The 27,082-nt window shown below is 28.3% G+C and overlaps 2 protein-coding genes and 2 pseudogenes across 13 annotated transcripts in view; 3 read left to right on the top strand and 1 right to left on the bottom strand.

Moving 5' to 3' along the window:
* The first annotated feature begins 3,256 nt into the window (after positions 1-3,256).
* On the top strand, positions 3,257-4,423 carry LOC149888505 (uncharacterized; annotated as a pseudogene). The gene is made up of 2 exons (XR_016452956.1): positions 3,257-4,056; positions 4,229-4,423. The product of XR_016452956.1 is annotated as an uncharacterized LOC149888505 (transcript).
* An 18-nt stretch (positions 4,424-4,441) lies between these two features.
* Positions 4,442-6,894, top strand: LOC149888504 (uncharacterized; annotated as a pseudogene). The gene is made up of 3 exons (XR_016452955.1): positions 4,442-6,002; positions 6,174-6,416; positions 6,715-6,894. The product of XR_016452955.1 is annotated as an uncharacterized LOC149888504 (transcript).
* A 201-nt stretch (positions 6,895-7,095) lies between these two features.
* The window catches only part of LOC149888489 (uncharacterized), a 242,973-nt gene continuing 222,986 nt past the window's right edge, over positions 7,096-27,082 (bottom strand). For 4 of the 8 annotated variants that reach the window (XM_090088137.1, XM_090088141.1, XM_090088139.1 and 1 more), the window contains exon 6: positions 7,096-7,221. In XM_090088137.1, coding sequence (XP_089944263.1) covers positions 7,205-7,221 — 17 coding nt within the window. In that variant the 3' untranslated portion in view covers positions 7,096-7,204. Of the gene's footprint in view, positions 7,699-7,963; positions 8,137-8,285; positions 8,343-8,474; positions 8,517-8,600; positions 8,773-27,082 lie in introns of those variants that run through there. The other 4 variants (XR_016452691.1, XR_016452692.1, XM_090088142.1 and 1 more) reach the window with 4 other exon arrangements.
* Positions 10,837-25,200, top strand: LOC145189069 (fibroblast growth factor receptor 1-like). 3 transcript variants are annotated; one of them, XM_090087464.1, is made up of 16 exons: positions 10,837-10,983; positions 11,641-11,831; positions 11,991-12,251; positions 16,428-16,688; positions 16,810-17,094; positions 19,279-19,557; positions 19,645-19,811; positions 19,885-20,092; positions 21,702-21,857; positions 22,033-22,143; positions 22,472-22,662; positions 23,775-23,897; positions 24,058-24,128; positions 24,279-24,419; positions 24,507-24,609; positions 24,723-25,200. In XM_090087464.1, exons 2-16 carry the CDS (start codon positions 11,786-11,788, stop codon positions 24,873-24,875), a joined length of 2,556 nt encoding a protein of 851 aa, XP_089943590.1. In that variant the 5' UTR covers positions 10,837-10,983; positions 11,641-11,785; the 3' UTR covers positions 24,876-25,200. The 3 variants fall into 3 exon arrangements, with proteins under 3 accessions (XP_089943590.1, XP_089943591.1, XP_089943589.1); XM_090087465.1 differs by lacking the exon at positions 10,837-10,983 and having other exon boundaries at positions 11,632-11,831; positions 16,458-16,688; XM_090087463.1 differs by lacking the exon at positions 10,837-10,983 and having other exon boundaries at positions 11,632-11,831.

Raw genomic sequence — 27,082 nt, 5'->3', positions numbered from 1 at the left:
TCTAATTTTTTTGAATTCAATTTTTCATTGTAATTAGCCAAATAAATATTTCTTTGAATCTAATCTGATTTAACTAAAAACGATGGCGTTCCCCCCCCTCCCCCCAACTAGGATTTTGTATTAAAGGGTAGGAGTTATATTGCTTTACATTTGAACTAAGTGAAAAATGATGAAATGTTCCAATCAAACTATTTTTGATGACTATGCAGTTTTTGATGACTTTGAAGTAAAAAATAAGTTTAAGATAAATGAATTTAAGAATTTAAAAAAATTTTTAATATAAAGTTCTTGACGCAACAGCAAATATCCATAATATTGTAAATTACAAACGATATTTCACCGCCTACGAAAGACATCACAAACAACAATTGTTAAATATTACTTCCTCCAACTGAAAATGTACGGCTTTAACAATAAAGATTTTTGGAAGGCTTCTGGAATAATTCACAACTGCAGCAGCTTCTCTTGTACTTTCGTTTTTAAGCATTCCGAGAATAATCTCGTTATTTCTTTTTTTAATCATAATTTTAACAGCCTCGTTTGCAATTAAATAATATTAGGCAAGAGATGGAGATAGAATGTACTGAGAATAATCTAAAAGATTACTGTGATGAGATTCTCTGTACCGATTGGATAGCATTTGACTTTAATTATGATTTTGAACGCACCTGTGGATACAGGATGACGTGGGATTACCCGAAGTTTAATGTGATGCTCTACTCAAATGTTTTCTATTCATGTATCTAGTGATGCATCTAGTTAGCCGTTTTCTTCAATAGAATGTCACTAGTTATATTCGTAACTGAACACGGAGCAAAAGGTAATGAGTTGATTTTGTTTTTACACATAATATCGTCTTGCATAACGCATCTAACGCACTCCGCTCCTGTGCGCACGTGTTCCAGTTTTTTTCAGTATAATAAAAGAACTCAGCACAACATTTCCTACAATCGCTGGTGTAAAAAGGTAACATGTGCCCTCTGAAGTACGATAAAATACAGATACAGTGGTTGCTGCCAATATCTTTGTAAAATACACAGAGAAAATTATTTTTTTTCTTATAAAAAACCATCTATGACCGAGCAAAAATATTATAAGTTTTTGGTTTCATGGTAAAAATTGCAACTTTGATAACCATCCAAACACATTTGGGACTGCGTTGTTTGATCCTTGAATGACATCATCGCGCACACACAAAGTTTTGATGTTTTTGATGTGGGATAGAGCAATAGGAGAAATTACAGCTTCTTGATATTGGTTTCTTTAAAACTCAACATATGTATTCGATTGGTGCATTAAAAAATGGCTAAGAAATCATTCAAGAAAAACCTTCACAAAAAATGAAGAGTTTTCAACAAAGCATATGGAAAACTGTAACTGTAGAAATAAAAGCGACACTTAGCCTTTCTACAAAGATTTATTTCTGGAGTCTGGATATTCAGCTGCATAAACAACTAATCGACACAGCGAATGCTGTTTTAGTAGATATTTTATCATTATGTTTTGTTACTTCAAGCAATTGTTTCTTTAAGTTAATCATACTATCTACACCAACGTATAGAAGCGTCAAAATTGTTTGTAAACCTTGCTGCAATTTAGATCAGGGAAATGGAACAAACTTAATCTTTGTCCGAACTCGAAGATCCATGAACTAAAGAGAATACTCATTTCAAACTTAACTTGTTGTTTGATATTTTAAACCTGTTGTTTGATATTTTAAACCTGTTGTTTGATATTATTTGACTTGAGCTTAGGAAAATTCTTGATGTTGGATTTAACAAATTAATGTTAGCGTTGGATGAGTTTTAACAAACCTTTACTCCTAAGTAAAAGTTTTCTTTTGAGCAAAGAAAGTTTTCATAAATCTCATCTAATTGGTTATTTCTTCTGTAGATTAAGAATCTATGAGATAGTAGTAAAAAGAGTTTAATCATATTAATTTTTTTTTTTTTACTTTTTAACTTCCTGTGGTTTATTAATTATTTTTCCTTGTATCATTATTTACAACAATCAAGTAAGGCCCTGGGCAACCTGTAAAACTGATTCTGACACCAGTTCCCAAATACAAAAAATGCCTTGTTGAAATGTCTTATGGTTTCTATAATATCAATTTTAAATCGTGCATCTTCTTGAGCTTGATTGATTAAAGCTTGATCTTGCTAAAATGCAATTATTTTTCTCTGCATAAGCCTTCGTTTATTGTTAATTAACTTTGAAATGAAAGTTTTATAAAGATTTTTTTTATGTTTTTTCTTATGTTTCTTTTTAAATAATATCACTTGTGTTTACATCGCTTTCAAAAATTAAAGTCTATGAAATCTTAATATAGAGAAAACATTAGAGAGTCTGAGAATATGCATCATGCCATACTCCCAGGCTCTTTTAATAAGGACTAATAAAATTTTGTGCTGTTTTATGTAATAAAAAAGTCTAACAAATAGTCCTAATTGAATCCTCTCGGTTGATTAAATTGTCACAATGTACTCTCCATTATGGTTTGAGATCAAAAAGAATTGGCAGTGCTTTAATGGTTGAAGAAATTTTCATTTTATGGTCCAATATGTTGCAAAAATAAAAGAACAAATTTTCAAAGAAATTCATACTTTTGCCACTCAAAAAATATTAAATGCAAATTCTGACACAAACGAAATTTACTGCAAACTTAGTAAATATTCCAAATGATCAGTTAACATCAACAACATTGTCGATGTTAACTGATCAACAACAATATTGTTGTAATAGCTTATTGTTATATTTCATTGAACTTATGTCGCAACAGTTGCGTAAGGAATTACGCCCTAGAGAATTCCGAAAATGTATAAAAATTTTACAAGCGGATAGAAAGAACAGAGAAAAAAGAAATAACTGCCCAGCAAACATGTCAGCGATGAATCAACAATAAAAACCGGTCGCAAAAGATGTTGCGGAAACCTTCCCAGCCGGCATCTTTACGTTTAGACCACAGGCCATCTAACTGTATCGTTTAGTTTCGTAGTGCAGTAATGAGCTCTAACTGTTTTATAAATTATTCCGCGTTTTAAGGTATAATAAATTGATGGTTAAAATTTCTCAGCTTGTAATCGCGAAGTTTTTAAGATATAGCTTTTTTAAATTTTTAAATTTTAACCTTATAGAGTGTTTCGATATTTCTGCGCCATATTTTCTCTTGTTGATCTACTGTTTGTGTATTTTACAGAATACAATAAACTCTAAAAAAACCAATGATATATTATATATACTAGATGTCTAACTTCGATCCGAAATGTGAAGCCGTGGGAGCTATTTCTAATTCGGGCAAAAATGTGCATTTTTAACTTTTATTTCGCACGTCGGATATAGTTTTTGCCCTTATTACAAATGGCGGATATAGTTTTTGCCCTTATTACAAATGGCGGATTCAATTTGTAAACAAAAAAAGCGGCTTCACTTTTCGTCCAATAGAATCCCGCAAGTTAGACATCTAGTATATATAATATATCATTGAAAAAAACTTTTATAATAATGTTCCACAAACTACACACCGATACAACAAAACCACAGCAAAATCAATAATATTTTTGAACACTATGAACAAAATGTCAGCTGAGTGCCAGAAACCGATCTGTATCGTTTATTTAACTGGAATCAGTGGCGTGTTAAATAAGTTTTCTAAAAAGACGTTTAAAACTTTTTGTATAAAAAGAACAAAATGGCTTTCTCTTGCGGAAGAAGGGAAAACTGTAGTGGAGAATTCTCTCAATTTTGTTGGGAAAAATGTTTCATTTGGGGATTTTTATGCTACAGCTAGACTTACTGGAAGCACTTGCTCTCCATATTATCATTTAAAATGTTATCAAAAGTTCACCGATAAAGTCCCTATTGAAAGAATAGAAAAAAATTGAATCTAAAGCTAATAATAAAAGAAGGTCTACTTCACCAGCAACACTTAGCACTAGAGGTAGAAAGTCAACAAGAAAATGCAACAGTTCCAGCAGTATTAATGATAGAAAAAACTCTCGCATTTTACCCGAAATTTGTATAATTTGTGAAAAGGTGGAGAAGTACTTTATGGACAAGGTAAAATTATATATATATATATATATATATATATATATATATATTTTACAATATAATTTTACCTATGTCCATATATAGCATAGCTACTCATATTGTTTAATTTATTAGATATACTAATAATAATATATTTTTTTGAATTCTGTTTAATTTATTTGTTAAAATTTTTTATTAGATGCAACTAAAGCGATCTGTGCAATATTTAAGTATAGTAGAAACAAAAGATGCAGGATTACTTTGTAAATCTGCAGAGCAAAGAAACGATGAGCGTATACTCTTGCAGAAAAAAGATAAAGACTGTGTTGCAGTAGGAGTAAGTTACCATAACATGTGCTACACATCTTACACCCAAGAGGTGCGCAATAATTCACGGTGTCTAAATCCTAATTTAGATGCTTCTAAAAGTTATGATGTTGCTTTTCAAAAACTTTGTGATGAAATTGTACTGAAAAGAATTATAAGCAGTAATGAAATTATGACTCTCAAGATTCTTCTAAAAAGGTTTATTTCTTATATTAATCAATTAGAAAGAAGTGACATAAAAATATACCAACCAACTAGATTAAAGAACAGACTTGTTTCTAAATACCCTAATTTAGTATTTCATAAACCAAGCAATAGATCTAAAAGTGAAATTGTTTATGTATCTGACTGTAATGTAGGATTTGCTGCAGAATCTTTTTTTAATAACAGTTCAACTGAAAATACAGATGAAAGTGATAGTTGTAGTCATGATGACAGCACAAAAGAAATTCCTAATCAAAATAGTTTAGATTTAGTCCATTTTTACACGCTGGCATTAGAGTTAAGAAACGTTATTAAAGGAATAGCTGATTTCACTGGGATTTGGCCTCCAGTTTCACATTTGTTTACTGTTGAAAATTGTGTTGAAAGTGTCCCCATAGTACTATACAACTTTTTATGTCTTGTTCTTGGTTTTTCTGATGAACCCTATCTTTATAATCAACGTCATTCAATCAACACCCCTTATGCTTAAATTTATTTCAATTGCACAAGATCTTATTTATGTTTTGTCAAAAGGGCAAACCAATACATACAAACATCTTGCACTTGGTATGACAGTCAGACAACTCACTGGATCCAACAAACTTATTGACATTTTAAATGGTTTTGGTCATTGTGTATCAAGTTCGACTGTCATTCGGCATGAATCTGCATTAGCAACACTGAATTTGATGAATAATACTATTGTTCCATGTAATGTAGCAAAGAAAAAGTTCACAACTCTAGTATATGATAATGCTGATTTTCTTGAAGAAACTCTCTCTGGATCTGGAACAACTCATGTTACTCATGGAATTTGTATTTAAGAAAAATACAATTGCAATTTTGGCAACACGATTCAAGTTAGCAGAAGATTAAAAACTGTCCCATTACCAAAACAAGTGGTTCAACCATATCATTTAGGGAAAAAACCTTCTTTTAGTGTTCCAAATGATAGGAAGGTCTCAAATCAAATAGATTATTTTGTGTTAAATAAAAGTTATTTAACACAAAATAATCTATTTTATTTGAAACCTTCCACAAATCTCAAAGAATGATGGCTCTCTATTAAATATGATCTTGCCTACTGTTTTATCAAGTTGCCAACTATAAGCTCAGAAACTCTACCTTCATGGACAGGTTTAAACACTATAATTTCAGACAAAAATATGCTAACTACTATATCTTACTTACCAGTTGATGCACCTGTAACTAAAATATCAACTATCAATGAAATTTTGACGCAAGCACTTACAGTTGCAAACACGCTTGAGCTAAAACATATTGTGTTAGTTTTTGATGAAGCTGTCTACCTAAAAGTACAATTAGTTAGATGGAAGAATGAAGAATACTTAAGTTGTATTGTAGTACGTCTTGGTGATTTCCATATGTTAATGTCATATTGTAGTGGAATCTTAAAGATTTTTGTTGATGCAGGAATGCAGGTAATGTTTTCAAAACTTGTAAACATTAACATAACTTTTATTGTAAAAGTAATTATCTTATTATATATTGGATTTGTTGTTACTGTGTTGTAAACTTATTTACAATACAGTAACAACAAAATAAATGAAATAGTTTTGTAATTTGGTATAAACAGTTATTAAAATCAATAGGATATATTTATTGAATTTGGAATTGTGGAATCTAGTAACATTAACGGGGTCCTATCAGGAAAACAGTACAATCGATCTATGCATTGTCATAAAATATTATATGAAGCACTTCAACGCCTGTGCTTTCAATCATTTTTGGATTCATTGGAGAATGATGAAAATTGTGATATCATTGAGTTTGTGTCTGCTATGAGAGAATGTATTGTTAGAGAAAATGATGAATATTTTTATCATAATTATAAGGTATTTTAATGAAAATTTATTTTTCATTTGAAAAACACTTTAATAAGGTAAAAACAACAAAAAACATCTTGCACAATTTTTTCTTAAATTATAGTATACTAAACTTTTTTAACTTTTTAAACTTTTTATCACTATATATTTATGGTAGTAATTTACTTCCATAAATATATAGTGATACAAAATACAATATTTACTGTAAATATTTTATATTATTTTTTGTAAAAGGAAATTAAATGGATCTTGTTAAACATAAGTATGAATCCAATCAACCAAAATGTATATGGTAATTTTTTTTCAGGATTATATTGAGACCCCAAAGTTTGAGAATCTGTGTCTACTGTACAAAGATTTTATTGACGTACAATGTCAGAAAAATGCAACATTCAACTTTTGGTATAATTACATAGATATGATCCAAATTTTGCTTTTACACATATGAGCTACATGCACATTTCACATCGAGTTCAGTTGCTTATAAACGAGTTGCTTATATAAAAAAAATCGTGCATATATATATATATATATATATATATATATATATATTGAATTGGCAAGTAAAACAAAATTGTATGTTGAACTCTACACTTGCAATATTTCCAAAATCGACTTTTAATACAGCAGTAATATAGAATGATAAATATAAAAAAAGCCTAAAATACACAATTCATAGATATATATAAAAAATATAAATATTCTTTTAAAGATTTATGTGTGTGAGTGTCTGTATATATATTTATACAATATACAAAAATACAATTTACAGGATATCGTATCGATAGGCCAGGATATCATTGAGATACAGAATCTAAACCAAAAAATAAAATATAAAATTCAAACTTCTTGCTTAAATGCTATTAGTAAATATCTGCATACTTAAAAAGTTTAAACAAAACATTACCAACCAAAACACAATACAACTTTGTCTTTGAAAAAGCAAACTTTTGTTTGGTTTTTCATGGAATTGGTTTGCCCCTTCATGTTTAACAAACAGCGCAACTCAATCGTTAACAGCATAAAAAGTAATTATTTGAATCAATAATTACAATATTGTACAATACAATGTTCATGCTACAGGAAAAAAAGCATATAATGATATGCTTAAAAAAGCGTATAATTATATTTAATATAATAAATATAATTCACAAACACTTTTTAAACTATCCATTAAAAACCATTGCCATTTCATCTCGGAAAAGTGTAGAAAATTGAACTACCGCTCAACACGTTTTACAGAATCTTTTGAGTTAACTCCACCAATTTTCGTTTTCCACCAAAATACCTGCTTTTAAAAAAATCTTTAATCAATGTTTAAATAATTATATAATTAAAGGCAATCTTTTATAAAATCCCTTACATTTTTAAACAACTTAAAAAACATTGAAAGTTAAAAAACAAAAAGTAATTATGTATAGAATGACAAATTATAATAAATAAAATAAAATTACATTGTTTAATCAACTTTTCAGTTAATAATATAAATGAATTTACCATGACAACAAAGAAAAATTCAAAAAATTCAAACTAGCAATAGCGACAGGGCAACTTACCCATTTAGAAAAAATGACACTGTCATTTAACGTAATATCTAGCTCAATAAGTTGTTCTATTGAACTCAATGCATTTATTTGCAGATCTTCAGATACAACTGAAGAAACATTTTGAAGACCCTTTACCATATATTTAATTTATAAAAGTTGTTTAAAAACCTTTTTCTGAAATTCTAAAAAAAAAATGTAATTTATTAAGCATGTATATACATTTGTTTATAAATACATACAATTCTTTTTTTTTTTATTCTTTACCATATAAAAAACAAAGAAAAGACAAATCCAAAAAGAAACACAATTATTTACAAACATAATTACTCACATTCTTCTTCAGATTCCTCTTTAGTTGTGAAACTAAATCCTTCATATACTTCTTTATCTATTAGTAATTATTTAGTAAAATAAATATAAACAATAAATGTAAAAACTAAAATGTAGAATAAGTGTAAACAGATTACAATTTAAATCTAGGCAATAATAAGAAAATAAACAGATTCAAAATATTACTTACCCCAAATTAGAAAGAAAAAAGTTTATTTGATATTGTACTTCACTATTAATATAAAACATTAATAATAGTTTTTTTTATTCATATTAAAGATTTAAAATAGCAATGAACACAGTAAAATTTAATGACCTCCAGTTACTTTAATTCTTTTAACTCTGAGCTTGTTCCACGAATCATCAATTGGAAACTTATTATAGGCAGCTTTCATTGCATGAACACCAGTTGGCCAAAATAACCAACTTTTACCCAACAAGATGGAACAACTGCCTCTGTTTCAATCTTATTTTCAAAATAAACAACTAAAGCCCAAGATTGTGAAGCTATTATAATAGATTATTTAAATAGATATCATTTTTTTATTTTACATATATATATATATATATATATATATATATATATATATATATATATATATATATATATATATACACACACACATATATATTATATATATGTAAATTAAAAAAATGATATCTATTTAGATAATCCTGTGGTAAAAAAGTTTTTCAAACATTTTTTAAAACATGACAACTATTTGTTATACACGTGTATACATACAAATAGTTGTCATGTTTTGAAAATGTTTGAAAAACTTTTTTACCACAGGATGTTTGCCCACTAAAATACCTCCTCTGACCAAAAGTCTTGTACATTGTAAAAGTTGAGCATTTTATTAAAATTAAAATATAGAGAAAAATAACCTGAATAAATCGAATTTACCCTGAGATTTATGTATATTATATACAATTTAATATAAAATCTAAAAGTTTTAAATTAGTCGCAATAAAAATAGGTTATAAAATATAACTTTAAAATATTTTTTATACCATCTGCATTTATTCTATTAAGTTTTCCTTGCCTTCCCATAACGGCAAATTATTTTTGTATTGGCTACATAAATGAGTCGAAAATTGTCAATTGACAGCCGGCAACGTTTCGATAACGTTTTTTGCCGGTTGGGCAAAAAACGTTATCGAAACGTTGCGTATAGGTTGCGCGCTAACGTTACAATTCAACGTTTTAAAAATGTTGATACATCGTTAGTTAACTATCCATAGTTAGCTTTTAATTAAATTACAGCAGCTACTGTAATTACAGCAGTTCAATTGAATCATATATGATTCAATTATCATATATGATTGCTTTAAAACATGATATCTCCATAGAATTAATGCATTTTAATTTTTTTAGCTTTTTTACTTTTCTATATTATAAATATTATAAATTAGATTATAAGTTTATAAATGGGTTATGAAATTATAAATGGAAGTTTTTTTGCCATAAGTTTACATAAATGTAAAAAAGTCTGTATACAAGTTTACGAAAATCAACTATTTGATACTGTTTTTTGATTGTTGTTCTCAGAAGCCCCACTATTGCAAGTACCCCCTGTTGGCGGTATATGTATATTATCTTTTTTGCATTAGATGTCTCGACGAAAATTATTTAAAGACTTATCGTAGAATAAGCAAACAAGTGAAAAGGCTTATAAATTAAACAGAAAGTGATCATAATCACAATAAAGTGTTAATTAAAGACCACTCACCTACATTAAGCCTCAGTGATCTAACTGATTTAAGTTCAGAGTTTGATATTGACATAGACATTAGTACAGAAAATGAGCTTGAGCTTGAAAACAATATTGATGTCCTAAAAAGAAATGAAAACCTGCAGACTGAGTTAGCTAGTTGGCTTGTAGATAGTCAATGTAGCAGAGAGCATGCAGATAGTTTGCTCAGTATTTTAAGAAAGCATGGTTTAGATTTGCCAAAAGATAGTCGCACTCTTCGTCAAGTGACTCCTTCAATTATGCCATTTTTAAACAAGTGTGGAGGAAGTTACTATTACTTTGGTCTAAAAAATACAACAGTGCAATTTTTAAAAGAAAATCCAGCATTTCGCGAGGTAAGAATTATTTTGTTCTATCTCCAAGTTTAAATGTTGGGAGAAAGTTTTTGATTTTTCTAAAAGTAAAAATTTTTTAAAGTTTTAGCTTTTATTTTTAAAGAAATAATAACTTATGCTTTAATCAATTTATGTTTAAGCAAATTATTTAGAAAAAAAATTATAAAATAATGCGTATTTTAAAAGTTATTATTACTAACTAAAACTAATAACTCATTTTCTCCCAACTTTTAAAATTAGAGATAGAACAAAATAATTCTAACCTCGCGATTTGTTAATGACCAACATGTAATTGAACTAAAGGTTAATGTTGATGGGTTACCATTAAAAAAATCGTCAGCTGTTTAATTGCATGGAACTTATAAAATTTATACACTTTTTTCCTTAGAAATACGATGCACAAGGCCTTTGTTTACGCTATTACAGAGTAATAAGTTCAAAGTATTGATTTTCGTTTTTTGACTTTCGGCCAGGTTTTTTGAAAATTCGCCCAACTATGCTGGTTCCAACCCTTCAATTTCAAATTTTAAAATACATAATTCTCAAAAGTTTGGTTGTCTGTTTTTTTCCCCTGTGGGGTCTTCAAATGTAATTTGCCGCTCAATCAGTAAGAGTTATCCATTAAATTTCCTTTCTTTTAGAAATCTTACACATTTTTGGTTTCCTAAACATTTTCTCCTTCAACAATTTTTAAGCTTATTTATTTATTTTTTTAAAAGTTTTATGTTTATATGAAGTTTTGTTAGTTTTTGATATATATTATTATTTTCAAATTATACTTCAAAAATTATAAAAACTAAATCTAAAATGTAGATATTAAAATTAAGATTTAACTTAAAAACTATACTCTCATAAAGAATAACATAAATGGCTTTAAAAATTTAGCACAGATTTAAAGCACGCGTTTATCCTAGGAAAAGAAAAAAATCCTGTCACTTTTTGAATGCTTTATTTGCGATAGGTTAACTACCGCATTAAAAAAAAAAAAAAAAAAATTATATTTGTAAAAATATCAAACTTATAAATAACGGCTTATAATTTTTTGAATAAATTATAGATATATATAATTTCAAAATTGGTATTAAATCTTAAAGTTGTTTTACCAACGTCTAATGAAGTTGTTATTGGCAAAGTAATTAAAGGACAGTATGGATTTTTCAGAGGGGTGGTTGAAGATTACCATCTTGTTAACTAAAATATTTGTTCTTTTTTAAATTTACAAATTGCTTTCGACTTATTATAAGTTTTCATTAATTTTTTTTAGGCATTTGGAGAAAATATTTGTTCTATGCAGATACACTTGCTTTAGATTAGTTTGCAAATTTATTAAAAGGTCTATATAATAGATAAAAGAAGTTACGCTAATGTAAATACCTAGCTGCTATATAAGCTGATATAGATGCTTAAATATGTTCTTTCTGGGTTTTTTCTTAATCACCGCAGTTGAAAGTCAAAGTAAATATTGCATTTTATGTATGTATGTATGTATGTATGTATGTATGTATGTATGTATGTATGTATGTATGTATGTATGTATGTATGTATGTATGTATGTATGTATGTATGTATGTATGTATGTATGTATGTGTGTATGGAAACTTTTGTTTTGTTTAGCCAAAGCTCCTCTTTTTATTCATGAGAATGCATCCATCGGATCTATTGCTTTATTAACATGTAAAATCAATTCTACACAAGTCTCAGACTCAAAATGGTTAAAATTTGACAAGCAACTGTTTAATAGTACCAAATATGTAATCAATAAATTGGAAAAAAATTATGAGCAGCTTTTTATTAAGGATGTCAAAGCAACTGATCAAGGCCAATATAGTTGCATAGGAAATGACCGTTGTGATTTCATGCTAACAGTCTTAGAAGGTATACTTTTTTGAAATTTTTGTTTATTTAAATATTGTATCACCAGTTACTTTACTGTTTTTCAACTGTTTTTCAACTGTTTTTCAACTGTTTTTCAACTGTTTTTCAACTGTTTTTAATAAAAAAGAAGCAGTTCAAAAACAGGGGCAGCATCAGTAGACTTTTAAATGTTACAAATCATGGCATGTCTGAATGTTTAAAATATTGTTTCATTTCAAATTTACTCTTTTAAAAATAAGATTCCATTAAAATATGACTTCATTCAATGTTCATAAAAATTTCATACAACTTCATTACTAAAAAATGCTGTGAAATACACTATTATTGAAAACTTACTTGTTGTAGTGGTAAAACTGTTTCTTAAAAATAATGTATTTCCTTTCATTTTTGTAGAAAAAAAAATTTAATTTTCAAAGACATTTTGTAAGTATATTGCTGACAACAACTTATAATGAATGTTTGTACATAAATACATGTTTGTAAATTGGAAAATGGCTACTAAATTGCATTTTCATCAAATAAACCTGTTTCTTTTAACAACTACCTCACATAATGTTGGAATTATTAACACCAATTTATCAGTAAATTGTTTATTAGACACTTCCAGGCATCTTGTAGAAGGCCCCTAAGTTTATTTTTGGAAAATGATTTTGAATATTATGTTGCAATTCTACCCATAATAACTCAATGGGTTTCAAATCTGGAGATTAGCTTATATTATAATTTTACTGCAATGCATTCCTTTAGACCATTATCTTAATAGTTTCACAATCATTAAAGAGGCGTCTTTGTTTCAGTCCTTGTTAAATTAAACTTGTATCTGAGAGCCTGTTTTGTTTAGAGATAAGTTTTATGCATAAATTAACTGCTTAAGATGTTACAAAAGGCCTTCTTGATATTTGTAGTTTGCTCTAATTGGCATGGGTAGAAAACCTCTTTATTGTCCCTTGAACGACGTTGTAGGATATTTTCAATTTCTTTGCAATTTCCCTAAAGAAGTGTTCTTTTTACAATATCCCTGAGAGCACCAACAGCAAGTTGTTGGTTCAGATAAATAAAGAAACTAATCTAATGTTGGTATAACAAAATTAGTTGGTATTTAAGAGGGCTGTGTTTGAAATGTATTTAAAAAGTTTAAAGAAACTGAGACTGTCAACCATTCTTCAAGTTTTGGGAGGCCTTCAAAGTTAGTTAAAAGAGACAAATATATCATTTTTTGCAGAGTTCAATCAAACCCTAGGATAAGCATTTGTAATTTAACCAGAGAGTTTAATGCATTCTTAAGTAATATTACAGTTAGCAAAGAAACTGAGAATTTTTAGAGGTATTACTCAACAAAGGCATATATCATATATAATCATATATCACCATTAAAAAAACACTTTTGACTGTAAAAGACCTCCTTAAGCAGTTGAAGTGATGCCGAGAAAGAATCAACTGGTCTGTTGAAGAATAGCCTTGTGTAATTTTTAGTGATGAGGCTAATTTTGTGGTAATAAATTGCAAAGGAAAGGTGCATGTTAAAAGATGAGAAGTATTCATCTCGCTACAATATGCCAAGGTTACAAGGAGGTGGAGGCTCAGCTGGAATATGGAGATGTGTTTCTCACAAAGGTCTGGGTCTCAACAATATATATACCAGAAGAATCATTCAATATAGCTACAAAGATACTATAGAAATGTGTTTAAAACATTCAGCAACATTGTTTAATGTAAGAATCAAAAGTTGGATATTTCAGCAGGATGGTGCCACACCCTGTATTGTGCATTCAATTCAAAACTGGTTCAATAAAAAAGGCTACAAAATTGTTCCTTTGTGTACTCCGTTGCCTGATTTAAATCCTATTGAGCATGTATGGAGTTGAATTGATAAGAAACTTGCAATATGTAAGATAACTCCAATTGAAAAACAACAACTGTTAAAGATTTGGGCAGAATTGCCATAGGATTATTGCATAACGTTGGTTGAATCCATGCCTCGTCGCATCCAATTGTGCATAAAAACAAAAGAAGACAACTCTAAATATTAATTTATCATTTTTTAAATTATCAAGTTTTTTTGAGTAAATTCAATTCATTTAAATTTAATGACCAGTTTTTGTAAAACCAGTTTAATAATTATATCTTGCTCTTGTATCTTTATATATATAAGTTTATAAAATTTGATTGCAAAATTTTTTTTATTTTGTTAGTTAAAGCTTACTTGACAAATATTTTTGAAAAAGCTTTTTTTTTGACAATTTTATCATCAAAATATTGGATCAATATTATGAAAAATTTGCCCTCGTATAAGCTTTTAGACACACTGTAACATTTCTGCATAACACTTATTTAGCTCTAACAAATGTCTTAAAAATTTTCAGAAAATATGTAAAAAATGTTAAAACTACAAAAAAATATTGATTGCCTCTAATTGGTTTCAATAACAAAATATATGCAAATTAATGCAAAAATTTGGAATGATCCCTAACTTTTGTTTTGTTTTTAATGTTCTGCTTCACAATATATATCACATAATCAAATAAGAAAATATTTAGTTGAACAATAGCATAAATGGATGCTAGTATATATATATATATATATATATATATATATATATATATATATATATATATATATATATATATATATATATATATATATATATATATATATATATATATATATAGAGTATTGTAGAAATTATGTTAATATTTCCAGTAAGATTGCTCAATACAGTGTAGAATAAGTAGAGCGAATATATTATTTTTGTTATTATATAAACAAAATAATTAGCTTGGTTTATATTACATTACTTAATTCACGCAATAGCGATCATCAGATGTTATAAAAAATGTAACGACAAAAATACCAATAACAATAACAATACAAATAATGATAAAAATACAAATTATATATATATATATATATATATATAAGGGTGACCTTGCTGCCCCACAATTTTTAAATCTTCAAGTAAACAAACCTGACTTTTTTGGTGAGGAGGTTACTTGTAACTAAGAGCTAGGAAAAACTGGAGAGTAATTGGACAATGTTTAGTGGTAGCAGATTTCAATCAAAGTATTTTATTAAGGCGCAAAAATTGAAAGTTTTCAATTTTTAACATACAAATCTCTTGAACAACCTAATATATCTTTTTACTTTATTCAGATTTAAAGTTTAAATCAGAAGCTTTTTGGTATAAAGAGAGTTGAATAAACAAGTTTAAGAATTAGGTGTGCTCTTTAGGGAGGAAATTAGGGTAGGGGGCGGTAAGAGCACAAACATATTTTCAGTTAGTCTCTTTGTTTTTGGTGAAATGCTGTCTAATAGCAATGTGGTAGACTAATCTGATATATGTTGGAACCCATTCTGAAAATAAATTATGACAAATTGAGATTAAAATATATTTAAATGTTTAATAAGTCAAAAGTTTTAACATTAAATTTAAAAAAAAACAACATAAAAGAGTAACTATATTAAATGAAAATTAGAAAAAATAAACAGTCCAATCAGAATTTAATGTACCATCTGATTGGTTCTAAGTGCCTTTTTCTTTGGTTGGGCAACATATTTCTGTTGTTTTCTACAACTTGTATAATGTTCTGGAACTTATTTTCTTTCTTAGCAGTTCCTGCGAAATCACTACAAAACTTTACTCCGCGTTCAGCAGAATTGCTTACAACAGATAAACTAGAAACCGCATTTTTGGAAGCTAAAAAATCTTCATTTTTATGCCATTCTGTAACCGGTTCCCTGAGAAAACTACTATTTATATTTGATATGGTGAAAAATACTAGGAAGTCTTCACCAATAAAATCAGTTAAATCATTCACAGCCTTTTTTAAGAACCATTGGAAATATAGGTTTACCAAACCCTGACCCTTTTCTTTTTGAAGTTATTTCATTCAATGTTACATAATTTTTTAGTGATAGTTAGGCTTATTTAGAGCATATAAGGACAGCAGGATCACCCTAATATGTATGTATGTATGTATGTATGTATGTATGTATGTATGTATGTATGTATGTATGTATGTATGTATGTATGTATGTATGTATGTATGTATGTATGTATGTATGTATGTATTTATGTATGTATGTATGTATGTATGTATGTATGTATGTATATATAAATATAAATATATATATATATATATATATATATAAAAGTTTGCATAAATATTCATCTTATAGACTTCAAGCCCAACATATTTGATATTCCAGATTATTATCTTCGTTTAAATCAGAGTATTGATATTATGTGTCTTTACAACGCTCGTCCAGATGTATTCTCTCTTATATGGTCTAAAAAAGATGGGGTTGTCAACAATGACAAAGAGCGTGGCAAGCTGAAGATTACCAATATGAAAACTTCAGATGCTGGAGTTTACACATGCAAAGCTGAAAATAAAATAGGGTTCTCTGAAAAATCTTTTACTTTAGAAGTTGCCAATGGTATGTGATGTTAGAAATATTCAGTATAGTATGAACAATTAACTTAATAGTTTAAAAATATTTCTATTTTTCTTTTTTAAATTGTTATTGAGTTTGATGTTAAATAATATTTTTTCTGTAGATATAAAATGGCTTCAAAAGCCACAAAGTGACTCAGTTAGTGCAGGTGAAATTTTTAATTGGACTGCCAGCATTGTATCAATTGATGATAGAGTCAATTTTGTTTGGTTAAAGGATGGTAACATTGTTGATAAAAGCTTTTATGAACAAACTTTTGTTGGAGCAAAATATACATCACAGTATCTTTTTAAAAAAGTAAATATTGCAGACTCTGGTGATTACAAAATAGTTGTAGAGAACATGGTAGTTAGTGGGCTTACACATGACATGAATCTTAAAGTATTTGGTGAGTTACTTTAAGCCCTTTAAAGCAAATTTTAAAATATAAAAGTAATTACAACTTAAAAAGATATTTAAATTTTCTTTTAGCAGCTATATTAAAAAGCTGTCCTAATGTTATTGTAAATTTAAATTCAAGATCTCAACTTTATTTTACTTAAAATTTTACAATCAATTTCATAAAAGCTTTTAATTATTACTTAAGCTAGATAAAAAGACCTAAATTCTTCTAAAGCTGCACCAATCCTTCTACCCAGTCATAAGTTTCATTTTTAAAAGAAATAGCATAAAAAAAGAGTTTTTTAAAGGCGTTATTTTCTCAACACAATTTATTTTGAATATTTTGCTACACCTTCTCATTGCTCATGGAAATGATATGATCAAGTTTTAATTGATTTTCACTGAAAGTTAACAAATCCCAAAATTCCATTTTTTATTTATTTCTTTTATTTAACCCATATACTTATAAATTATTAAACAAAATAAACTCAAAATTTTAAAGAAAATAATTCCTTTGTTTTCAATAGATAAAGAAAAACTGTTTTTAAGATCAAGTAATTACTAGATATTGAAACCACTCTTTTAGTAAAAATCTTTGATTAAACTTTAAGAAATCATAGCAAATCTTAAAGTAATTTCACCAGTATTTTCATCCATCATAATTTCATGTAAGTTCTGTCATCATCAAACTGAGTTTGTTGGTTATTTAAAGATCTTTCATAGATCTTTCATAGATCATAAGTTATAGAAGTCATAGTGTTCTTTTCTCATTCTCTAGCATGAAGATTTCATTTTAAATTGTTCATTTCATTTAGATTTTAATGTTTTTAGCACTGTGTTCAACTTATCGTATTTCTAGTTCTGTAATATATGCAGTCAGTAATGGTTTTATCTTATACAGAAATAGTTTCAGTAAGCAGGTTTAGTTAGTTGTTTGAGAGAGAGGTGCTGATAGACTTGCAGATGTAGATTAAAACAATATTAGGTTACTAAAAATTCCATCATCCTTATTTATTTCATAATCTACATATACCCATGATAACTGCCTCCAGCAAATCCTAATTTAATACTATTCATATACTTCCATGAGTGCCAAGGGGCTATAATCATTCACATCTCCTAGAAGATCATATTTATTGTAAAAAATGCACTTTAGATGGTTTAAAATACAGATCCATCAAAATAGTTTCATATATTGCTTTATAAATTAAGTAGTTTTAAAAATTCCAGCAATTACTTAGAGTTCGATACCTTAAATTTGATAGATTCTATTTAAATCCTAATGTTTCCCAAATTCCTGTATTAAAAAAAGAACATTCTAGCAATTATTTCAGTTGCATGTAATTTGATCATATCAATATATAGAAAACCCTTCTGAAAAAACCCTTCTAAAACCCAAATGGATGTGTCCCTTACTAGTCATTTTTATTAATATTTTATTTTAATAAATTGAACTGAATGAAACTATTTTCTAAAAACACTTTTGTTTTATAAAGTAAAATTTTTATATTTGTGTTTGTGTACATAGCAATGAAAAATGCCAAATTACAATTAGATGTATGATATTTTTATAATTTGGCATTTTAGTGTTATGTACAAGCGAAAATAAAATGTATACATTTGTACATGCCAAAATGCAATCTTGGGAGGTGCAAAATTTAAAGAAATTTATTTACATTGTAGGATTTCTTTGCACAAAAACTGCATAAAAGAAGTTTTTCGTGTGAATATTTCTCCCTACATTAATGTTTCTTTCAAGCGTAGTTTTGCAGAACTTATTAGAGTTGTGATATGCAGAATGATCAACATAAAGGAAAGCTTTTTATAGTGAAAAAAAAACTTATTAAAATATATTTTACTTTCTTCAATGTATCTGATATCTTTCTTTTTTTATTATTACTACACAATTATGAATACACAATCATCAACGTTTCATAAAGCTTCATAGAAAATTCATAAAATTTCATAAAATTTCTCAAAATAAAGTTTCATAAAATTTCATAACATTATGAAAACAATGTTTCAATTTTCCCAAAAATTTGAATGATTTGATATAAAATTTGTCATTAACTATTATGGGAATGGTAGGAACCTATAATAATTCTCTAAATAAATCTTTGTTAATACATTTTTTAAGTTAAAAAATATATTTTAGTAATAAATGAATTACTAAATCAGAAATTTTATTTAGCTGCTCCACATGTGGAGATTGAAGAGGGAAAGGAGTTAAGAATTAAGGAAGGAACTACTGTCAATCTTACATGCATTGTAACTGCATATCCAAACCCAAACATCTCATGGGCTCGAAACAATACAGAAATATCTACCAACAAGAAACCAAAGGCTTTTAAAGAAAGTTGGCGTTTCAAACATCCTATTTCTTTATCTAACATTAATGATATGGAAACTTATATTTGTGCAAGCAGCAATGATAAAGGTACAGCATCTGCATCCATAATCATCCATGTAGGTAAGACTCATGACACACAGTATAACTTTTTTTGTTAAATGAATTTGAAGAACATGTAAATTTAAATATGTAAATTTCTTCTTTAAGATAAGAAGCCTGTTAAAAAAGCGCGTACTGAAACAGCTATTATTGTTGTTAGTGTCATAATCATCCTAATTATCATATTTGTGGTGATTTTTTACATGAAGTACAAAGATAAATTCTTCATACATAAACCTGTTGCAGCCAATGGACAGTTCTACACTGATCTAGTGGTAAGTTCTCACTTAAAACACTTTTACTTTTTTGCTACATATTTAAAAATAAGGTAAAGAGTTTCCTTTGCAGCATGAAGAAAAACTTGTTTCTAATTTGCATGAGCTTGAGAACAACCCTAATTCAATAAAGAAAAATATAAATATATCAATAAAGCATAAACAACGAACTGCCTCACTATCTGCAAAAAAAAGGGATGAACATAATGTATCAATAAAGTTACTTTCCAGCAACAAACGTGATCAACAACCTGCTGCTGAAAATCACAATACTAGATTAGGTAATTATGAGTTTTATTTAAACTATTGGCTATGTTTAAAAGGGTATTCAAAAATACAAACTTTTTAAATTTCAAAGTGCTCTCTACTGATTCCCATTCTATAGGGCCTACATTGTTTGTCATATGATTAAACATAAATCATTTAATGACACTTTTCCTAATGGTCTTTACTAAGATGTGAACAGTTAAATTTCTTAAAAAAATTGTTGCAACAACACCAAAGTTCTTTCAGTGGCAATATCACATGATACAACAGTGACAAGAACATCATGTGACTTTTGTTACATCCTTGGTAAACATATAAAACCATTTACTGATTAAGAGTTTGTGAAGGAATGGTTCCTCAATGCTTTAAATATATTATTAGAAAATTTGCTAGTAAAAAACAAATAATATTAAGAAGAAAAAAAAAAGCCCAACTTTCTGATTCTACCTGTATTAGACGTATTGAAGATATTGCAAGACATATTTGATTACATCATAAAAGATGTAAAAAATTATAAATATTTTAGTTTGGTTTTGATTCTAACAGTAATATTTCTTCAACAACTTAATGTTCCTTTTTTGTTAGACATGTGCTGAAGAGAATTCTATTAATGAAGTTTTGTCAAAATTTCTATCTATAAAAAATCAAACCAAAGGCCAGGACTATTTTTATATTATTTCTATATTACTTGTATTTCCATATTATTAGTATTTTTATATTATTAGTATTTCTATATTATTAGTATTTTTCTGGAAGTAAATGACATTAAAAAATTGGTTTGTGTATGCACAGATATTTATATCTTATATCTATATACAGCCTTTCAATGACTGGATCTGAAAAGGGATCTAAGGATTTATGCTACATTAAGAATTGTCTTTTGCTTGCAGAAAATCTGTGGCATGTGGAAACAGCAACTATTAGGCAGATACATTAGGATATGATGATAAAAGACTTGATGAATTTATCAAGTTTAAAAATGACACAAACCTGGAAGTTGTTTTTAAAGAATACATCAAGTTTTAAAAATTAGTATTCAAGATTTTATTGCAGCTACCAGAAATGAAGATCACCTTCAAAACGTCTTTTTTGAAAGTCTGGAAAAAGTTTCCTTAAGAGTATGACCAAAAATAATTTACAAATGTCTTGATGGCTTGGATCAAGATATTTGTATTTTTTGTCTAATTTTTTTCCTCAATAAAATCTTTGATTTACTAACAAATATTAGTTTTTTTTTTATCATCTAATTGTAATTTCAGATTTATAAATGTGAATTAACAAGCTGAAATAGTGGCAATAACAATTGTAGATGATTTATACACATCTTACTGTTTTTTTTTATTTCTAAATGGAAAGAAAATCCACTATGTAAAAATGGTGTTTTCTATTGAGAATCAGTCAACTTAATTCTGAAATCCTAAAACTCAGATTTTACAATATTTACTTCCACTCATAGTAGAACCCTAAAACATTTTTTTAAGGACTCATTTTGGTCTATAAAATTGGAATTAGTAGAGAGCTTTTTTGGTTTGAGACAGCCTAATATTTAGTATAATTAGATTTCCTTCTTTTTTTTTTTTTAAATACTAAAAAATATCTTTTTTTTTTTGTTACTCTTATCAGGGTCTCTTATCTGCCAGGGAAAAGCTGTTGAATTTAAACATATCATGTTTGATGAAATACTTGGTTCAGGAGAGTATGGTCATGTTAGTGGAGGGCGTATTATTGATGAAGATGATTCCAGTATATATAAAAATGTTTCTATTAAGATGCTTCATGGTGCGTTAACATTTTAGTAAAGTTTTTAGTAACATTTTGGTAAATAAACATTATTTTTCATTATTTAAGTTAAAAGTAAAAAATTAATTGAATAACATTTTTTCTCATGTTTTTACTCCAAATTTATTTTAAATGAATAAATGCTATTGTAATTTTATTTCTTTTGTTCTTTCAGAGAACTCATCTGCAGAAACTTACAGAGATATGCTAAATGAACTAAGAATGATGAGACGTGTCTCTAGACATCCAAATGTTGTCTCACTTATTGGTTGGTGTATAACCGATGGTAAATAAGTAATTGTTTATTTCAAAAAATTTAGGATTATTTTATAAAGTAATTGTTACCCAATACAATTTAGTAAATCCGTCATTTTTTAAAGAATTAATTAAAAGGCTCATAATCCAATTATGTCATCATTTGTTTCAGTGAAAGCATCTCTTTTAAAGTTTTTTTTTTTGAAATCGTACTTTTTTATATATATAATGTTAAAGCATTTCTTTCACAATGAAAGATCGCCAACTGTAATCATTTTATTCTTTAAAGAATATTTATAATATTAGCTTTTACTACAATTTTAATAGCCAGCTTTTTTTATATAAGTTCTCTTTTGTAGAGAACCTCTATGTTCTTGAAGAATACACTCCTTTTGGAAGTCTTCTGACTTTTTTGCGTACCCAACGTCTACTTGGACTTAGGCAAGAAAGTTTAGAAGATTTACCAACTGAAGATCGGATTGATGAGAAGACGTTGCTTTCATTTGCATGGCAAATTGCTTCAGGAATGAAGCATCTTGCTAGTCTTCAGGTAAAATTTTAAATTTTCTAAATAATATGGGCTGTGCCTTGGTCATAACCATGCCCTTGGTCATAACCATGACATATTTTAGTCATAACATGACTTATTTGGGTGAGGTATGAAATTTTTTTCTTGATGGTAAAGATTAACCCGTTATTTTTTTAAATATTGAGACTTTAGATGTAGAAAATAGTGTTGTTATTGACTTTGACTAAATCGACTAGTTGAAAGTCGAAATTAGTTGACTAGTTGAAAGTTGATTAGTTGAATTAAATCGACTTTTAGTCAATTTAATCAACTATGGGTTTCCTACTAATTGACTAAAAGTCGATTTAGTTGGGCAATCATCCTAACATCCTTATTTCTATTTTTTCACTTGATTTGATTTTAGCAATCTTTAATATTGTTATTATGCTGACCAATTAGTAGAGAGATATCTTTATAAGTAGTTGTACCACCACTTCATTAATGTGTTTTCTTTTTTTTTCTCATTATAGTAACCAGTTGATGCTTTTTAAAACAAAATGTTAAGTAATGAGTTATGGTACTCAGTTAAAGATGCAGAAAAGTTTTATAAATCTGCCACCCCAAAAAAAGTTTAGCCGCCCCATCTGCCCCCACCTATCTACGTCACTGTTTTTTATTAGTTAAATTTTTTTTAACTTTTTGCTTTAATTGTTGTGAAAAATGATATAAAATGCTAATCGGTATTTTTTTTTCTTCTTTATTTTGTGATTGTAATTTTGTTTGTTTATTCGATTTTAATTCACCTAATAGATTAGATAAGATTAGATAAAATTGAACAAAGAAAATGCTCTTGATATAACAGAAGCATGTGTTATTGTAACAGTATTACATACCACCTATTTTTTTTTGTCTACTCTCTTAAAGTTCTATTTGTTTCATAGCATCTAAAAAATAAATTGTCAAGCAACATTAAAGTATATGATTATAATAAAATTTTTTATTCAAATATTTTGACCTAATCGACTTTTAGTCGACTTAGCCGATTTTTAAAATGTATTAGTCGATTTTGGCCAACTTTGAAAAAAATCGATTTAGTCAACAGTCGAATAATTTCAAAGTCGTAACAACACTAGTAGAAATGTTTATTTTTTTAGATCGTACATCGAGACTTGGCATGTAGAAATGTTTATCTAGGGCATGAAAAGTTGTGCAAAATATCAGAATACGGACTTACAAGAGATATATATGCTGAAAATGTGTACAGGAAAAATACTGGAGTAAGATCGCTTTTTTATTTTAAGTAAGAAAACTATTTAAAGCTAACAAAAAAGAAATTCTCTGTTTTAATTTTTAGTCAAAGCTACTCTTATCTATAATAATTAATTTAAAAAACAACATTTAAAAAAAGGAAGCGAAGTTATGAGTTATTTTTAAAAGGGTCAACTTCCGGTTCGTTGGATGGCGTATGAAACCATCTTTGAAGGTCTCTACACCGAGAAATCTGATGTGTAAGTAATTTTTTTAGGGAGCATTTCTGTTATCGGTCTCCTAGAAACCCCTATAATCAAAATAAATTCTAACGTAAAACTAACGTAGAAAAATTTTAGTTTTAAGAATTTTAAAAAATTTTAGTTTCTTATAGTTTTCCGTTCTTATAGCTGGTCTTTTGGTATTCTTCTGTGGGAATTAGTCACTTTAGGTAAAATTCCTTATCCTGGAGTTATAAGAACAGAGCAGCTTCTTGATGAGCTTGAAGCAGGCTATCACATGGAGAACCCTGGACATATATCGACTGATTTGTATGTTTTTTTTAAATTGAGTTTTTTTGCCAATTATCATTATTAAAACTGAGGAGTAAAACATAGCTTGTTGTTTTATATTTTCAGGTACCTGATGATGAATTCATGCTGGAAAAACACTCCAGAGAGCCGTCCAACGTTTAGTGTACTTGTAAAGCAATTGGCTACTATTATGAATGATACTAACGAGGTTTTGATTAAAATTTATCAAGTACTTATTTAAAATTCGACTAAAACACATACACACATTTTAATTTTTATCAAATGTTTCAATTTATACAGCCGACCACATTTGTTAATTAGGTTCATATAGACTTGAATCGCTTATTTAACATGGAGTTAGAGGATGTCCTTCAAGCTGAAGACGAGATACTTTCGGCACCCGCATCAGATTGTCGTAACATATCACCCTTTAACAGCGCTCCAACTGAACAGTCTTCAAGTGCAGTTGCGTAAAATTTTTAACAGCGCTCTGACTGAGCAGTCTTCAAGTACAGTTGCTTGAAGTTTTTAACAGCGCTCCGACTGAACAGTCTTCAAGTTGCTCCGATTGAACAGTCTTCAAGTTGCTTGAAATTTTTATAAGGTTAAAACTTTAAATCTTCTCTGAATAAAAATACTTTTGCGTTTTTCATAATTTTAAAAACTAAATAAGTTATTTTTATTTTCACGCTTTTATTTTTTATAATTGCTCGATAAAGTTTTATATCATTGTTTCTCATCGGCATTTCTAATGTTTACAGATTGTTTATATAAAAATATATGTTTTATGAAATTAAAATTTTATTCTATATTTGCTACATCAGAGGAAAATAAAATAAGAAAATAAAAAACAAGATAAGAAAATGAAAATGAAATAAGAAACCTTTTAGCTTTAACTAAGTATAAATGAAATTTGTATAATTTAGAAAAAAAAGGTTTTTTGCTGAAACCTCGATCAACTTATGCGTGTGTGTTTGTGTTCGTATATGCGTGTGTGTTTGCGTTTGCATGGGAATTCGAGTGTTTCGGATTTAATTTGTATATAATTTTTGTACTACTTTTTTTTGTAATATCTATATATACTCTTTCAAAAATCTGTTTTAATATTCTGCAGTTTGTTCACTGTGATAGAATTTTCGAAATCAAAACATTACAAAAAAATTTCGTGCGCCTGAAATCTGGGCCCTGTGTTGTAACCCAAGTTACGCACTTAAGTTACGGATGTTCGTAAGTCTCGAAGAAATGTTCGTAGTTGACGAATCTGGATAAAGATAATGCGCTCGTGATTCACAGATTTGTACATTACGAATAAAAACTAAGTATCTTTCCGTCTTTCGTTTAGTTGGGAATCGGGAAAATGATACGAATATTTATCCGAGCAACGAACATTCTGTCTGTATTTTGAGTTTTATCTCAGAAATAAGAATTTAATGACATAACCGTTAATTACGTACATAATTTGGTGTATAACACAGGCCCTATATCACCTTTTAAACCTTGCGGCTGCCGTGCTGAAAATAATTACCGCAATAATAAGAAACAAATTAAATAGTCACACAACACAGAAAATGATCACTAACATCACCAACTTCAAAATCGTTGGGTTGTAAAACCTTCCAAGAAGACCAACGTCACCTAAGCAACATTAGAGAGCTTACGATATCAAAGCTGCAACGGCAACGGAGACGACAAAGGTCTGGATTGAGCGGTTGCGACTTGCAGTTGCGGTATTCCAATAAAATTAGTTACGAATTTCCGCTTCGAAAAAAAGAAAACATCTTGAAATAAACAAAAAAAATTAAAAATGGCTCCTTTAAGAAATGTTAGAAATAGTTTATTACTTGCATTAGAATCAAGTATCATAGATGACGAGGAATTTTTACTACTGTACAAATTAAATTTGTCTAAGAATCTAGAATTACCTTTTCGGAGTTATAAGCAATTTTGTTTAGAAATCATGTCTGATGATGATTGCAAAAGTGAATTTAGATTTCTACGTAGTGATATATATCGCTTACTCAATGTACCTCAACTACCTCAAGAGTTTGTATATTATAAAGGGTTAAAAGTTACTCCGGTAGAAGCACTGAGTATTTTTTTAAAACGGTTTTCCTACCCTTGTAAACTACTCGATATGATACTCGATAGATATATACAGTATTGGACAAAACATTTGCAACCAAATAATGCTAATTTAGTTTCTTTATATAAAAGTGCTGCATTTTTTCAATTTAGAGAAATAACTATGTAACTGTTTAGAGACAAAGTTCTTCAAGTTTTATTCATCACAAAGTTCATTATTTGTACACGAAAATTAATAAATTAATCAAAAGTATTAAAAAAAGTTGATTTCCTTCTGGACAAAACAAGTGCAACTCGACAAAATGTTGACCAAGCTGTATTTTGCTATCAAGATTTCGTGGCGAATCCTTTGTTGTCGATCACAGCCTTGCATCTTCGAGGCATAGATTCGATCAGGTGATCAATGAAACTTTGTGGAATCGCTGCCCAGGCCTTTTGGATTTGTTCAAACAGTTGATCCTTATTACGAACACCTTCACGATTAATTCTGCGGTTGACGATCTCCCACAGGTTCTCGATAGGGTTGAGATCCGGAGATTGAGGCGGCCAATCCATCACCGATAGGTGGTTGTCTTGAAACCACTGCTTAACTACTTTTG

The sequence above is a fragment of the Hydra viridissima genome, unplaced genomic scaffold, assembly GCF_058129835.1.
Source record: "Hydra viridissima isolate aposymbiotic clone 2 unplaced genomic scaffold, HvirCarnegie_v1 scaffold_5, whole genome shotgun sequence".
NCBI lineage: Eukaryota > Metazoa > Cnidaria > Hydrozoa > Anthoathecata > Hydridae > Hydra > Hydra viridissima.
The sequence above is the reverse complement of the archived record's forward strand: the minus strand, read 5'-3'. Positions and strand labels throughout refer to the sequence as shown.